The sequence below is a fragment of the Astatotilapia calliptera genome, chromosome 15, assembly GCF_900246225.1.
Source record: "Astatotilapia calliptera chromosome 15, fAstCal1.2, whole genome shotgun sequence".
Classification (NCBI taxonomy): domain Eukaryota; kingdom Metazoa; phylum Chordata; class Actinopteri; order Cichliformes; family Cichlidae; genus Astatotilapia; species Astatotilapia calliptera.
The window spans coordinates 9,138,461-9,155,649 of NC_039316.1; the positions used below are offsets into that span (position 1 = coordinate 9,138,461).

Below are 17,189 nucleotides of genomic sequence, written 5' to 3' on the forward strand. Positions count from 1 at the left end.
CCTGCTTTCATTTAGGAATATAAGCAGTTGAGTCAGTTCCCACATTGCAAAGAGACTAGTAGTCAACATCAGCACATACTACCTCAGATGGGTTGTACCATGGTGATAATCTGTGTGTATATATTAAACAACAATTATTTGCAAATCTTTGATAATCTGAGAGCGACTGCAGTCAGTCAAGCTGGGCTGTGATTGTTTGGAGACAGATTGTGTCCCATTAGGGGACGTGTTTAATCATAAAATCATGATTCAAACCCTCAAACTTTAGTTACTGATACTACAATCAGTGCCCGATTGAAGGGTTTGGGGTCGTCACGTGGGTCATATGGCCTTCAAATAGTTTTTCTTTTTTAACTTCCTACCTTTTAGAAATGCATCTCAAACTTCTGTTCTTTTATAGCTCTATGCCACGGCTAGCAATTCTTGCTACCTTTCAGAATGACCATGATCCGCCATTGCTATAAAAATGAAAAAATGGTCAACTGAAGTGAACGGAGTCTTCCATTCAACAGCTCTGGTTGCAAGAAGGTTGCTGTCCTAATTTTATTCTAGTCATAAGATGACTAGGCACTGCTGGAATGTTAAAGTGAAAAGGTTTAGCTTCCTAATTTACTATTTTAGCGTCAACGACAGACATTCAGGTCAAATGTCAAAGTATTGGACAATCTGATATTTTCACCTGCGGATGCTGCTCAATAAAAGTAGTAAAATCTATGAAGCCTACTTTATCCTGAATGAGGCACTTAATATTATCAGTCAGAACAACGCAGTGTTCAAGACACAGGGGCAGAACAGGCAGCCACCCCCTCAGGGTGATATGGGTCATCCTGAAAACAAGCATCAACCAGGCGGGTTTATCACGCCTCTGACCTCACTATTCTTTCTCCACCTTTCCCTTCCTTCTCTTTTCTGCAAGTCCTTTCTATTTCATTTTGTACTTTCTCCCTGTTTGCTGCCAACACTGATTTAGGACACAGTGAATAGCCATCAGCAGGCTTTGAATCTGAACACAACTGTCTGTCTGTTCTTTGGAAGCTTACAGCACGTTTTATACAGAATGATCATTGGATGAAGCTTTGATAGCTTTTTCCCCCTCACACTGCTGTCCTAAATCCAAAGAGGATGACTGAAGTAGAACTGTAGATGGTGGATAGTTATTCTTTTAAGAGAATCTTTGCTGTTTATAGAGTAAGTGCACATTATAGTTTGGAAAAGACCATGTGACTGCAGACCTCAAACACACTTCAAGGCATTGCAAGAACTGCTGAAGACCATAAAATACCAATGGGCACCTGACACCTGACCTGGAACCCATTGGATAAAAAATGGAAGATTTTTGGAACATTGTGCAAAACCTCAATTTAAGATAAGACAAACTTCTTGAGTTTATGTGAGCTCACATCCAAGCTGTCATTAAAGCAATGGGGGCCATACATGCTATGTGTTTATTATATCAGAAGATATGTAACATGAGCTTTCATCCTCTCATGTACTGTGCTGTGCAATAGTTTTTAGCCACGCCTCACTATTTTATTTTATCTTTTTATCTGGCAATTAGATGGTCAGTTTGCTATCAGATTGAATGGAGTCAAGTTGGGAATTAAACACAATCTTGTTCTGATATAACAGTGTGGTAACTTTGCAAAATTTGCAACTGTTACAGTTTGCGTACATAGAAATTCAGATTGAACAGAAACTTGACCAATAACTGAAATTCTTATACAAATGTTAAAGTAAGATGGACGTTTAATTGCGAAATGATATAAGTGTTCAGCAACCTTACTTTCATATTGCAGTGTAATCAAAATACAACAGTTGGCAGCTCATTGAGTCTGCTGATTCAAAGAGGTGCCCTCATTCCTACACACTGACTCTGACTAATTGCAACATTTTGGCGACCTGTTTGCATTTATAAATGAGGCAGCAGTTGTTTATGAACCTTTCAAAATGTTTCTGAGTGATTGTTGGTCAAGTTGCAAGTTGGTCTTGCAATCAGTCGCAAAAGCAAAAAAATGAAATGCAATCACCGATTTTTTTTCTAGTTGCAAAGAGGTTGAATGGTAAATGATTTTTATATAGCACTTTACACTGTATGCCTCATTCAGCCATTCATACAAGCACTTTTTTCAATGCTTTCTATTGAACATTCACAAACAACCAACCTTGCAATCAGTAGATGACCTCTGAGCTACAACCCATGGCATCCTATTTTTACTCTGTCACCAAGTAGATGAAACTACTTGCAGCACAAAAAAAACAATTTACTTGACTTGACTGCCAATCAGATTAACTTAATTTTCAGCACTTCTATCCGGTCGTTAAGTGATGACGTGACGAATCCTACTTCCGGGCCTAAAGTAGTCTGCGTTTAATATGGCTTTTGTGTTGTTAACATGTTTAATGTTATGTATTTTCTTCTATTTAATCTCAAAAAGCTCCTAAAACAGTCAGTGATCACTGTTGACCTCCCTCGGCTTTTATTACCGCTAATCATTTATTTAAGCTCAGTTTTTAAAACCTTAGGATGTAACTACAGCCCAGCCCATGCAGCAATGAATGACTAACCTCATATTGTGGATGGATTATCTCAGTTGTTCTCCTAGCTGAAGTTTGGTCCTTTTACAGCATCCTGCCATGCGATTACATTTGTTCCTGACCACCGAGAACACTCACGTTAACTTTTATCGAGTGGAAAAAAAGTTAGCTTGTTTATATTATGCTAACATAGCTGTGTCGTTAGCGGTCATGTAGCACATCATTATATACCAGCTAGCCAAACTTCAGTAACCTTACAAACGTCACTGCTGTTTAGTTTTCTGTCTTCATTTATGTTGGAAGTGATAACAGAGCTGTACGTTTTAATTTGTTTCCAAAGCCCCGCAGTCAGAACATGCTATATTGTATTTAGATAGAAGCTAGCGAGCTAACCTCCTGCTAGCTCCTAACTCCGTTAAATGTCATAAATTCCGTTTTCATGGATGCCTGGATGTTAAACTCAATTGTTACACCTGGTAGAGCAGAACGCTGATGATTTTATTAAAGATGAAAGACTTCAGACAGTTTTTCAACTCTCAGTAATGCCATAGTGATCGTTTGATATATGGACCTGCAGCGGCGTTTAGGCCCAGACACGGCTAGTGACGTCAGACTTAACGACCGGATAGAGAAATGCAATGTAGAAATGAAAACAAAAAAAGCTTGAATAGATCAGAATGACATGGAAAAATCAAACATTTGAATGTCATAAACATCATGAATCAGTCTCACACACACCAAAACACTGAAACTGATGCATACATTTAAAATACAGCATATGCATTACATAGAAATGTGGCATTGGTCGAGAATGTATGAGCAATTTCTAATAAGTTAGGTAGTTAACGTAACAATAAATAAAATGGTCCTGACATTTAGTTGTTACCAAAACATTTATTTATTTTAACATCTTCACTGACTTAGGTCTGTATTCTGTCTCATCGCACTTCGATGGCAGTCACATTTATACTGGGTGACTAAAGCAAGGGAGTAAACCTTAAAAAACACACACAATTCAAATTGCAGTGAAGAATGCTGTTCATATTCTCCTACTACAGTGGCACATAATGAGAATGAAATTGCATTCATTATTGAAGTTGAAACTGCTCCAAAGATGGTGGCTGCAGCCAGTGCTCTGCTAATCAATGCATTAATATTAAAAATCATAAGCAACAGCCAGAGGGGGACTCAGCAGTTGCATATTATTGAGTCTTTGTGAGAGAAAAATGACCTACAGGGAAATTTGTGATTTGATGATGGTGAGATCTAAATATTAGAGATCTCAGAAGACAAGTTGAACACTGAAGACAGTATGAAGCCTTAAATTGAAAGCATTCGGTAGAGCCATAACGACCCTATTACAGATTAGGGTTATTTGGATCGTTCCGCTCACGATGAAGAGGGCAGAAGCATTTGTAAGCAATGCACACCTACACTACTGGCTTATTTTGCAGAAATATCATTCATTCTCTGTATTATGTTTTGTATTTTCCTGCAGGTTTGCTCACTTGGGTGAGAGCCAGCACAGAGTGGAGAGAACTGAACACATAAATCCGGCAAACATCATCTGTCTGTGAGTAAAACATATTAATAGAAAAAAGGGGGAAAAAAGCCACATGTACTCAAACTCAATAAACCTGGCTCACGTGTAATGTATGGTATTGTATTCTTGGTTTGCAGTTATAAATGACCCCTTTTATAAAGCACTCAACATTTTCACTAGCCTTGGGAGAAGGATTGCACTACTAAGTGGTCTCAGTCGAGGCTTCTAGCTGCGCACTGTTTAATTGTCATATGTTTCTTCACTTCTTTGCATACACGCTATTTCCCAGACAGTCCACTCTTTACCGTAGATGGTGTTTGTTTGTTTTTTTTTCCCCCTTTTTTTTTATCCCTCAGCCAGATTCAAAGTTCAACCACACGTGTGATGGCAATGTGCAGCCATGGAAACGCACAAGATGTTTTTGTCGAGCTGTCTTTTGAGCTGTAAGGCATGCATGCACACACACCTGTGCAAACACATAAATCAGTTTAGAAACAAATTCCTCCTCTACATGCACTTGTGATTTTCTTACATGATGGCTTCTTATATATCAACATTCATACCTGCTAGGTTTTGTCTTCTTGTGAAAGGGCAAAAAACTTGTTTGAACATTTAAACTTATTGATGGTCCTTGCGCACCTCCAGTTTTTAGTCTGTTTAAATCGAACTCTGGCGCAGTCCATTTGTGCTGATTTGAACACTGTAATCGCATGTAAGTGCGAGCCAAAACAACCACACTAAGACCCTTTGGAGGAGGGGGCCCCTGTGTGGTCCCAAATGAACTCCAGAGCAGTCTGTGATTCTGTGAACTTGATTTGACCCCTTTCCAAACCTACTACCAGGTATACATTGCAAGTTTGAGCTAAAAAAAACTTCCTGTAGCTACATGTGCTTTGTGTTCTGGGATGCAACAAGGCGCAATCGATGTGCTGGGGTCTGTATCTATTAGCAACCATCTGTGACATGAGCAGGAATTCTTCATTTTATGCAGTAGATCAGAACACAGCACCTTCTTACTGTATTTACTGCTCGCACCCTAGACATATATGCCCAATAAGCAGACTGAATATTCTGTAATGATACATTTTGGTTTGCTTGCAGTTCACTTGGATTTTTTCCTGTGTGTAAAGAAATCAAATCATGTGGAAAAGCTACAGCTTTACAACCCCCCTAAAATTACTTACTCATTTTGAATCAAGTAAATACAAATTTTTTTTGTCCTGGCAAGAGTAACTATAAATAACTCCCGCACTCGCCTTCCCAATTTCATATATGTTGTACATGGAAAATTCCCATCTTTCAGCCGCTGTTTTCTCTTTTAAAAAATTGTCTTTCTGTTTATAGTAAGACAATTTACCTATAACAAATCTCCATTAGTTCAGCATCCAAAGCCTCCCAAAGCAGAAATCACAGATTGATGTTTTTAATCATGTTTTTATGGATTATACAAACGAGATATGACTTGTTAATTTGTGACGATTGGCAGGCAGAGTCCATACTAACTCGCAGTTGGCTCTAAGACACGGTTTAGTTTAGAGATTTCAAATTTTACATATTTAGAAGTTTTGATGAAGAAGTACAGAGATGATCAGAAAGAGCTGTAATGTGTCATTTTGGAAAGCATGTGAAAGGATTTTATAGGATACCAAGAGAAGAGCTATGGTACTGTATGAGGAAGCATGTGATGAAATATTTAATTGTGGTGCAGGACACTGAACCCCTCTTGGCAGTGGTCATGGACAGCCTGGCAGATGAGGTCAGGCAGGAGTCACTGTCGACTGTGATGTTTGCAGTGAGATTAGGGAGGGAGGTGGAGGGAGCTCCTTGCAGTTGTAGTAAAAAAAACAGCAAAAAAAAGGTAGTAAAACCTCGCTTCAGGAAAATAAAAAAACACTTTGAGACACGTTGATTATTAAGCAAATGTTCCTGAAGGGAAAATGGCTTAGAGACTGCATCAGAGGGAATTGGTAGCGGTTGTATTGTTCAACAGACATTATAGAAATGATACCTTTTTACAGAATGAAAAAGTGCAAAAGTGGATAGAAATTTCATGAATTAGTTTTCTTTCCCTTGTTATGTTTGAATGCATGGGTGAGAGGTGAGGAAGGTATTCACTTTCAGTTTTCTAAGAAGACCATGAATGCGACTCGTTATCATTGCCAGTAATTTCCTAGAAAACCAGATCGGTTGTCATTCGGATCGACTAAGTTTGATGGTCATGTGGAACTGAAGAGGATATGGACAAGAAATGGTCACTTAGAGGAAGACTGACAGAGGCTGACAAAGACACAGTGGGGACATGTAATCAACTTGGAGGAGGAAAATTCAAGGATGATGAAAGACATGCCTCTGATGTGTTTCTAGTATGTCTTTGGTGTGTGAACCGTTTTTAAATGTGAAAGTTTCTTGTATGTATCCCTTCTTACAGAACAGGAGAAAATTTGTAATTTATCTTACAAAAGTGGCAGAAGTATCAATATTTTCTTTTAGGAAATCTCCATCAGCAGGGAATCAAACCTTTTCATCTACGTTGTCTTTCTCTCTGGCCTTTCAGTAGTCCATCCAGCCATTGTTGTCATCCTCGTGTCAGGCCCGCAGGGTGCTACAGGTGTGTCTGTTGTTGTGCAACAGTGCTATTCTAAGATGTTACAGCACCCCAAACGTGTTGTCACTGTTAGAAGCCTTTTAGAGTGTCACCTCCCTCTATGTTCCTCTATTGATCCATCAGGCTCAGCCAAAGATGACTCAAGTGACGGAGATAAAAATGGAAAAGAAATGAATACTGTAGCCCATTCCTGTTGAGAAACATCAGTGAGGTGTAGAGATTAATGGCCCTCTTTTCTTCCTCTGCTCTCCTCTCACCCCAGCTGGTTAGGACAGATGGCCGCCCACCATGAATCTGGTTTCTAAGGTTTCTACCCATTAAAAAGAACTTTTCGGCACCACCGGGGCAAGTGTTGCTCATGGGAAGATTGTTTGAGTTCTGTCTTCAGTATTGGAAGATCTTGACCTTAAGACCTGACTGTACTCCGTTGCAAATTCGAACACGGACAGCTGGGGGCTCAATGGCCGAGTAATCATTCCTTTTACACTACTTTCAAGTTCGCCGCCTGAGGTGTATGCATCGTTGGTGCGCTGTAAATCCTCCACAGACAAATCCACGTGGTGTAAACAAACAATAGGCTGGCACGTGGATATCTGTATGGACCTTCATGCTGATGATGAAATTTATATCACTTGGACTGTAGCAGACTCATGTGGAAGGTATAATTGAGGCTTTTCTATGCTCTAAAATAAGTTGTCTTATAATAAGGCAAATGTAATGTACAAATTACAGACATTAAACAGTTTATACAGTAATAGTAAGCTCAACAGGCCAGAAGATGAAGTTTGAAATATTTGAAAACAAACATATTTACTTGAAATGTTTTCAGTGTTGCTCACATGGTTTGTAGGAGTTTGTAGACACATTATACTTCTGCTTTATATTATGTGAACAAGAAAGTAAGAAATAAAAAAATTTTTATGGGTAAAAAAAGGTCTGCTTCTAATAAAAATTCACAAATCTTGTCAATACTGTTTGAATAAGTTTGAAAATAGCCAAATTGTGACCCATGTTTCCAGCTCTGTACACGCAACTTATCAAATTTCTTGCTTGTTTAACTAATATCAGCACTATTCATGTGACAATGTATTAGGGCTAGTGAAAGTTTAAAATAATATTTTCAAGATGATAGTTTTACAAGGAAATAATAGCAAATTTAAGAGGATAAAAGAGGCAAATTTATTTTAAAAAAAAAACAACCTCAAATTTAAAAGGAAAATATATCTGAAAAATATACCAGTAATCAATATTGCTTCACTTTTCATTATTAAATGCACATATTTAAACTGCCAACATCAATATCTCATAAGAACTTTATTTGAACACCAGCACCACCTCTTTATAGTCGTATTAAGTCACACTGCAAACTGTGAAGTTCATTTTCAAACATATTGTCCTCTAACCTCATCTAACAGCACCGGTTTCTTTGTGTAGCAGGCTGTGAAACAAGTGAGACTTGTTAGAGTCAGATCTCTCCAGCAAGTCTCAGGTGTGTGTGTGTAAAATCCACTCAAAGTTCTGATGAATCTGTGCCACAGGAATCACTCCTCCTGCTGCATTGGGCAGATTTTAATCAAACTTACACACAGTAATCATCACGGGGCTTTTCGCCCAGATTGCGCCTAAGGGTCACGGTCATATTTGTTATTTTACGGGCAATAAACAGTGAATTGTAACGGATTGCGGTTTCTCAGTTTATGATGACTGAATGCATCAGTCAGTAGTTTTTATTTTCCACATTTTGCAATAAAAAGCCCCAAAACAAAAATGCTATTTGTTTTCTCAACTTGGCCTAGAGATATTTTTTACCTTCAGCACTACTGACTAGTCTGTGTAATTAAGGATTCTTACACAGCAGCCTTGGGGGGGGGGGGGGGGTTGTAGCCATATACTCTATGGCTACAACATCCTCCACAGCTCATAATTTATCTCAAGGCTTCTGAGAGCCTCCGCTGTGCCTTTGAAAACAGCCCATCATGAGGCAGGTGCCATTTGAAATGCAGCCATGTGTCTAAACAGCCTCTCACTCAGGCCTCAGCTGTTGTTGGAAGCCTAACTGAATAGATGACTTGACAAGCACGCAGTTGATAATTCACCCAGAAGATGGTAAGACATGCTTTAAAATCTAGTTTTTGGAAAATATGAGTAATACTGCTGTGAAAGCACTCATCTTCACCCTCCTCGTGTTGTTTCCACCTCTCAGCAGCAGTTTACAGTCTTTTGTTGGCTCAAACAAACTCCTTTCCACCTCTTGTTTTTGCCTTGTCTTAAGCCACGTGATTTGCCTAAAGTTAATGTATATGGTGATACACCAATCACACATGCTTCTCTCCCATTTTTCTTTTCCTTCTCTCTTAGAGAGCCAGTGTCCTGCTTCCCAGAGGACAGCATCTATGCAGTTTTACCTCCACAGGTGGGCAAAAACAGCCAGGAGGTATTTGAGGGCCATGTGATGACCGGTCAGGGCCAGGTGAGGGCGTTGTGCAGAGAGGACATGTTGATGTACAGGGAATACATCAAAAACAGATATATGTGAGACACGGATAATACAGACTGGATCTCTGTTACCAGTGTGAATGGGAAGCACGATCAGCTGCTGAAGATGTTTCGTCGTCATTAATCATGTTTGCTACTACAAACAAATGCAAAATAAAATGTTCTATTTGAAATTGATGTGGGGGGTTTTCTATGGTAAAGGCTGTAAAAAAAAAAACAAAGATAACAGTGCATGAGAACTCCGCTTGGCCTCTACTTGAACTGAAGAAAGGTGTTTGTTTTTTTTTTATAGAAGTCTTTTTATTTTTTGCGATCCACAAGCGTCATTCAAAATTGAAATACTTTGAATGTTAGATTTATCATTCAAAACTGTGCACACATTAAACTGCATCACAGACTGGAGTTCAGGGGTTTGAAAGAGTCGGGCACTTACAAGCCAGTCGTTATAGTCTGTGAGGTCAGGACACGTTCATGTCCTTGTCTTTCCTTTGAGGGTTTTTTTTAAATTTTTTTATTTCTTCAGCAACCTGGAAATTTCTCCTCCTCAGATGTGTTGCATTCCTTTTGTTAAACAGTTTAAGCTTTACCATTTTTAAAGTGCCTTTTGAGATTTTTTTTTGCATTATTTAAAAATAGGGGGGTTTTGTCCTGTATTGAAGAGTGCACTGGTTAATTTAAATAAACTGTGTCTTCTTGTGTTGTTAACGATCTGTACAGAAAAACGTAGCAGTGATAGCTTGATATTTGATTTGTTTTTGTTTTTTCAAACCTTGCCACCAGTTTACAAAGTCACACACTAATTTATGTTGCATAAATGCTCAGATCAGATAATCATTGTGTACATTAGTTCTACAATAAAATTGTATTTAGTAACAAAGTAACAGTGTGACAGAATGTTATTTGAGTTTTGGGTTGTTTTTTGTTTTTTTGTTTTTTTTAGTTTTCCACTTTTTCTATTGGCTGCCAGAGCTTTTATTGCAATCTTACTTCACTCTTTGTACAGGTAGAAACGACAGTACCACAAGTTGTTTTGAACAGTAGTTTTTTGAGAAGGTCTTTTAAAGTCCTCTTTTTGACCTTGGTTACATATTCACTCATTTTCAGGTCAGTCTATGCACCTGACTGCTTTCATCATTAAAGCCATCATCATTCAAATCAAATAATTCAAATACCAAAGATAACAGTTTGGGTTTCAATTCCCAAAGAACTATTATATGAAGACTTTGCATATAGGTATGCCAAATTACACAAGAACTGGACTGTAACAACAGGTCTTATGGAGTGATGAAAAATTTCAAAGAGATCCAGATTTTAAACTTTTGGTTCAAACCATGGGTCGTGTGTCAGGAGAGGTATAACATGAGTGCCATCTGTAAAACATAGTGGGGGCTCTGTAACAGTTTGGGGTTGCATTTCAGTCAGTGGTGTTGGAGCATATGATAAAGAAATGATGGGTGGCTCAACACTTTTGCACAGTACTGTAACGCTTGCTGCTTTCACGTGGCCTTTTATAAGTGTTCCCACTCTCCTGTAGTGACTTCTTCTTGGTTCTTCCCCCCCCCCCCCATCTTGCACCGCCTTTGCCCTTTTTTCTGTCTCACGCTTGTTTTCACTCTCTGCTCACTCTTTTAGCGCTTGGCCTTTGACTGCGGGTGTCAAAAAAAAAAAGGCAAACGTGATGAAGGACGGCTTCCCAGCAATGCACATACACATTCAGTAAATGTACTGACTGGCCACTGGTCTCAGCATCACTGCCTCGTGAGTCTGTGAATAGGGGAGGAGGTGCCGGCTGTCTCAGCATGTGATGTGACAAAGAAAGCAGAGGAAATAAAGGCGAAAAATGTTTTCTTCTATATTTTAAGAAATAAACGACGAGGAGGAGAACGAGAGGAAGGATGTATCTTCAGTATCTGCACACCTTCCACGGGTACACTGGAAATTGTTAAATATGTGCTATAAATATCCATGATACAGTCCGATAATGACACATCCCACCTTGCAGGAGACTCTTGGAGTCTTTTCACATTGTTGCCTTCACAAGACCACAAGAGGGACATGAGGGAGGCTTTGTCCTTACCTTCAATGCTACAGTGTCACTGGGTTTTGCTAAGAATAACAGCTGTGGAAAGTTTATTATAAAAAGTGTTCATGCTTTGTTCGTTTTTTTTTTTTTTATACACAACATTTCTTGTCCCGAGTATTATGTGCTTTGTAAAGATTCTACATTCACTGAACTGTTTCTAATGTCTCTGTAAAGCACTTTGAATCACCTTGTTGTTGAATTGTGCTATACAAATAAACTTGCCTTGCCTTGCCTTGAACTTTTTAGTTTTACAAACTTTTAATTCAAGGCCAACAGATATGTGAAGGCTTTATATGCGTGCCAGTGAATCCTCACAGATCTCGTGCAGGCATGTTAGTTTTAAAAAAATGCTTTGATGTGAATACGTTTTGCCTTTAAAACAGAATTCTTGCCTGTTGCCTTGTTGATTGTTCAAAATCTGCACAAGTCTAAGAGACAGTTGTCCTTAGACAACTATAGAAATGAACTATAGACTGTAATATTTAAAAAAAATGTTGATAGCCATATCCATCTAGGTCCCTGTGAGATTAGGCATGACCAAATATCTAGACAAGAGGGCTATGGGAAGTTGTTAGCCATTGCCAAGTAGCAACTTCCAGACCTGAAAATGGCAGCTACAGGCTTGATCGTAAAGTTGATCCTCGTAGGCTCCCATATTAAAATGCACAACAGCGTTAAAAAGCCAGGCCTTAGTCTCTGTGGATAGTTTACCTTTTGCCTTCAGAACTGCAGCACATCCACGATGCCAATTTCCTGTTCCACCACATCCCAAAGGTGCTCTTCTGGATTGAGATGAGGTGACTGTGGAGGCAATCACTGTTCTTTTTTTTCATTACTTTGCACGTTCTCCCTGTGTTTGTGTTTGGGTCCTCTGGCTTCCTCCCACAGTCTAAAAACGTGCAATAGGTAGGGTTAGGTTAATTGGTGATTTCAAATTGCCCACAGGTGTGAGAGGGAGTGTGAATGGCTGCCTGTCTCTCTGTGTTAGCCCTGCAACAGACTGGCATTGTGCTCTCTTTTCTAAATTTAATATCTTCTGGCTGCAAAGAACCAACATGGCGGTGTCTGATACCTATTTCATCAATAGGTATCAGACACCGCCATGTGGGCTGACATCACGGTGGCTGTTTTAATTACAGTCTATGACTAAGGCTAGTGCTGACTAAATAGCTTTATTAGCAATTAGCAACATTCACTAGGAAAATAACAGGAATGAAACAACACGAAGAGCTGACTCAGTCTACTGAAGTCTAAACAAGAAGAATAGCACGCACCTAATTTTTTAACCACTTTATTTACGCACAACTTTAAATCTGAATACAGCCTATGGGGTTGAGTTATACAATGCCAGTTCTGAAAATGATGTAATCATAGTCCAATCAAAAGTTAAAATAAATGTATTTGCAAATTGCATTGCAATAGTTTAAGAGTAGAACATAAAACACATCAGATAAACTTAGGAAATGAACAGTTTTACCAAAAAATAAATAAATAAATTTTTATTTATATAGCACCTTTCAAGACAGAGTCACAAAGTGCTGCACATAAGTTTACAAGTCATAACAAGATTTAAAAAGAGAAAATAAAACAGGCAAAAAATTAACCAAAAGCAGTTTTAAAAAGGTGAGTTTTGAGTTGTTTTTTAAAAACAGCTACTGAGTCCACAGTTCTTAATGCTTGGGGGAGAGAATTCCACAGTCTAGGGGCCACAGTGGCAAAAGCTCTATGCCCCTTAGTCCTCCTCTTAGTATTTTTTATAGCAAGTAAGCCCTGATCAGATGACCTCAAAGACCTGCTAGGGACATAAGGCTGTAGCAGATCAAAGATGTAGGCAGGTGCCAGTCCGTGCACAGCTCTGTAGGTCAAGACCAGGATCTTAAAATCAACTCTAAATTTAACAGGAAGCCATTGTAACTGAGATAATAACGGTGTCACATGTGAGTACTTGGAGGATTTTGTCAAAAGTCTAGCTGCAGCGTTTTGCACAACCTGCAGACGATCCAGAGAACCTTTGCTTAGACACATAAACAGCGAATTACAATAATCCAAGTGTGACGAAATAAATGCATGTATAGCAATCTCGAGTTCAGAGCGAGATAAAACCGGGCTTAGCCTAGCCACATTTCTCAAATGATAAAAACAAGACCGAACCAGAGATTTCACATGCCCATCCAATGTGAGACTCGAGTCAAAGGTGACACCTAAATTCCTGATAGAGGATTTAACATAAAGTGAGAGAGGACCAATGGCTTTCACTATCTGCGATAGAAACCTATCAGGGGCGCATACGAGGACTTCGGTTTTCCCCTCGTTGAGTTGGAGGAAATTTGCAGCCATCCAACGTTTGATCAAATCTAAGCAATCATTCAGACGCTGAAGCTTAGATAAATCCTCGGGCATAAAAGAAACGTACAACTGAATGTCATCAGCATAACAGTGATAAGAAATGTCCTCAAAAGAGCCCATTATATGCTGGAGGGGGAGAAGATAAATAAAACAATAAAGGCCCCAAAACTGACCCTTGAGGGACACCATAAGTAAGGGAGGTAGAGGATGACCTAAAATCGGAGACTGCCACAGAAAAGTATCAGTGATGGAGATAAGAGAACCACTCTAATGCAGTTTGTAGGAATGTTTAGCTTATTTTAGAGTTTAGAAATGTGTTATCATAGAATGTAGAACTATAGTAGAGATACTGACCCTGCCCTCAATATAATAAAGGCCTCACTGTGTTGTGAACTTAGGAGTAGATTGTAGGAGACCCCTCCCCCACTTCAACTGTGAAAGTAAAACAGAGAGGAGTTAATGCTGAGTGGAAATTCCCCAGAGAATGTTTGGGTGGGGGTCTCAACATTTGTAACTGGATAACTGTGGTCTGGAAGGGAGATGGGTTTTATGACCTAGGGAGTCACCTACACCCACAGTGTTTTAACTGTCACGCACACACATCCACACGCACACTCACTCATGTGCACACACATACACACAGGTATGCGTACACAGTCACACACGAGCACTCACATAGACACGTGGGAACGCGCACATGTAGGCATTCATGTGCTCGTGCACATAGACACAGACACAGAGTTTGCAGCACACCGTGGGGGTTTTATGATAGGGTCGCCCCTACAAAACTGTGTTACACAGACAAAGGAGTGAAGATTTGCAGAGGGACACACCGGCCTCGTCTTCCCTTCTAGAAGTGCATGCTTAAATGAAGATGAATAAAGATGGTTTTGTGAAATGACTACTGAGTTCCGGTGCCGTCTCTGGATGCCTCGACGAATAAAAGAACTGGGGTAAAACTGATTTCTTAACAAGTTCCAGATACACCAACCCATTTTTTCAGCCTTTCAATGAGGATGTGATGGTCAACTGTGTCGAAAGCTGATGTGAGGTCCAACATGAGTAGAACAGAGCATTTTCCTGCATCATCATTCATCAAGATATCACTTGAGACCCTAAGAAGAGCTGTCTCCGTGGAGTGAAATTGACGAAAACCGGACTGAAACTTATCATAAATGCCATGTTTGTCCAGAGCTGCCATAAGCTGCCTAGCCACAACCTTTTCTAGAAGCTTAGCGATTAACAGTAACTTAGAGATAGGTCTGTAGCTGCTCCAAAGAGAGGAGTCAAGCTGAGGTTTTTTCAAAAGTGGGAGAATAGCAGCGTTTTTAAAATAAACCGGAACTATACCAGATGCCAGTGAAGAGTTGATGAAAGTGAGCACACATGGGCCAATAGACTGGAAGACATTTTTGAATAATGATGCAGGTATAATGTCAAGTGAACAGGAGGATGCTTTCACAGAATTCACTAATTTCACTAGCTCAGGTAGTGAAACCAGAGAGAAAGTATCCAAGATAATGGGCCGGGATGGGGTAGAGATTGAGATAACAGGTGAGTGTGTAAAACTCATTCTCACGTTACGAATTTTTGCAAGCAGAAAAGACATAAAATTTTCACAGTCCTCGTTAGAAAAAATAGGGGCCGCAGGCAGAGCAGGAGTAACAAAATAAATTAATATAGGCAATTTGAATTTCACAACAGCAATGTTTCAGCACTTACTGCCGTGTAACATCATCTCTTTTTAAACAACACTCTGTAAACATCTGGGAACTGAGGAGACCACCTGCTGGAATTTTGAGACAGGAAAGTTGTCCCATTTTTGTTTGATCTGGGTTGGGGCAGCCGTGTTCAGCACCCAGACTCTACTCCTACATAGCCATGCTATTCTAACAAATACAGTATGTGGTTTAACATTTTCTTGCTGAAGCATGCAAGGCCTTCTCTGAAAAAGATGTCATCTAGATGGGAGGATATGTTGCACTAATACCTCTATATACCTTTTAGTATTGATGGTGCCTTTCCAGATGTGCAAGCTGACAATTCCATAGGCATAAATGCAACCCGACACTATTAGAGATGTAGGATTTGTAAGTAAGAGCTGATAGCGAGCCAAATCAAATCTCTCTCCTCTTTAGTCTGGGCAAAATTATCTGTAAAGACGAAAAGCGGTCTCACCAATGTCGTGGAGCCCAGAACATTGTCGAAGGGTCCAGTCCAAATCACAGGATTGGATTTGTACCGCTAATTTGAAACTATGTACCAAGAAGTCAAAGGGAGGTAGAAATGTTATTGAAACAAATGCTTCAGGAATATTTTGTTTTTTATTAAAATTAATATTAAACGTTAACCAAATGCTTATTTGAAACAGTAAGAAAACAACCGATAAATCTGCTCATTCCTTTTTTTAAAAGCAGGAACACTCTGATTTATGGTTTAATGCTGTGTTTACAGTTCATCTGATTAGGATCATTAGCAACACGTAATTACCGTAAAATGAAGGTCATGTTGACATCTCCAGAGAAACAGGTACAGAGCGGCAGGTCAGCCATCTTTATCTGATATGTGGGTGATTTTTTTTTTTTTTTGAGTTAGAGCCTGTGGGTAAAGGTTGCATCTGTTTTTCTTGTCAGAACTAGTTCAAGTTTATGAGTAAATTGAGGTGTTACGTCCCTGCAGTGCCTCCCTTCATCTGTCACAGTTTTATCCCTGTTTTCTATCAGCGCCTCACCTTCTACTTCCACTTATCTCCCTCCAGCCAAATGTCTTATCAGCCTTTTCAACCACAAATGAATGTTAATGAACTTTTCTCATCTTCTTTCTTTTCTCTCCTCAGCTCACCTCACATGATGTAAGTGAATATCATTGCAACGGCCTTACATTGAGGTCTGAGTCACTGCGTGTGCCTGTGCGTTTGTGTACGTACGAGCATGTGCGATCAGGAGCGTGCTTTTTAAAACGAGAGCACGGCTGTTTGCCTCCTCGAGCTGGAGGAGTGGGTGGGGGGCTGCCTACGGTTAACATTTGTTTCCTGAAATGAGCTGGTTTGAAGGCTTTTTATGTAAAGCCCTGTTTTTTCCCCATGTTGTTACGTCCCTAATAGCAGGTGTCTCATTACACTGAAACCTCTCAGCACTCATAGGGGGGAAATAAAAGCATGATATTTTTTTGAGAAGCATATTCCTGGTAATTATCCCAAAATAGACCAAAGGTTCAGCTGCTTGATGCCTCCATCTTTGGTATTTCAATTATTTTCTGGAGGCAAAGAAAATAATCCAAAATTATTTTGAGATTTTTTTTGTTGTTGTTGCTGGTCTCATGTGTTGTTGGGTATCTGCCTAGGTCTTTGACATGAGTCACTAGGCACTTCATGTGACTGCTTAGCTTATGAATGAGAACACCCCCACCCAGCCCCCAGTCCACTGACAAAAGGTGGCCAAACAGCTGTTGCCTGGAAACCAAAACTGGTTACCATATTGCTATGCTGTGCTGCCATGAATCTCCCCCTACTTTTCCTTGTCGCTCAGCATTTGAACGTTTCATTCAAATGACTAGTTTTTCATTCAAAAACTAAAGAAAGA

At 39.5% G+C, this 17,189-nt stretch overlaps 1 protein-coding gene across 6 annotated transcripts in view; it reads left to right on the forward strand.

Annotated features, from left to right (window-relative positions):
• fig4a (FIG4 phosphoinositide 5-phosphatase a) overlaps nt 1-10,035 on the forward strand; it is a 56,175-nt gene extending 46,140 nt beyond the window's left edge. The window contains exons 23-25 of one of the 6 annotated variants that reach the window (XM_026193893.1): nt 4,034-4,108; nt 4,435-4,521; nt 9,042-10,035. In XM_026193893.1, the coding sequence (XP_026049678.1) occupies nt 4,034-4,108; nt 4,435-4,521; nt 9,042-9,219 (340 nt within the window). In that variant the 3' untranslated portion in view covers nt 9,220-10,035. The other 5 variants (XM_026193896.1, XM_026193895.1, XM_026193894.1 and 2 more) reach the window with 5 other exon arrangements.
• The last annotated feature ends 7,154 nt before the right edge of the window (nt 10,036-17,189 follow it).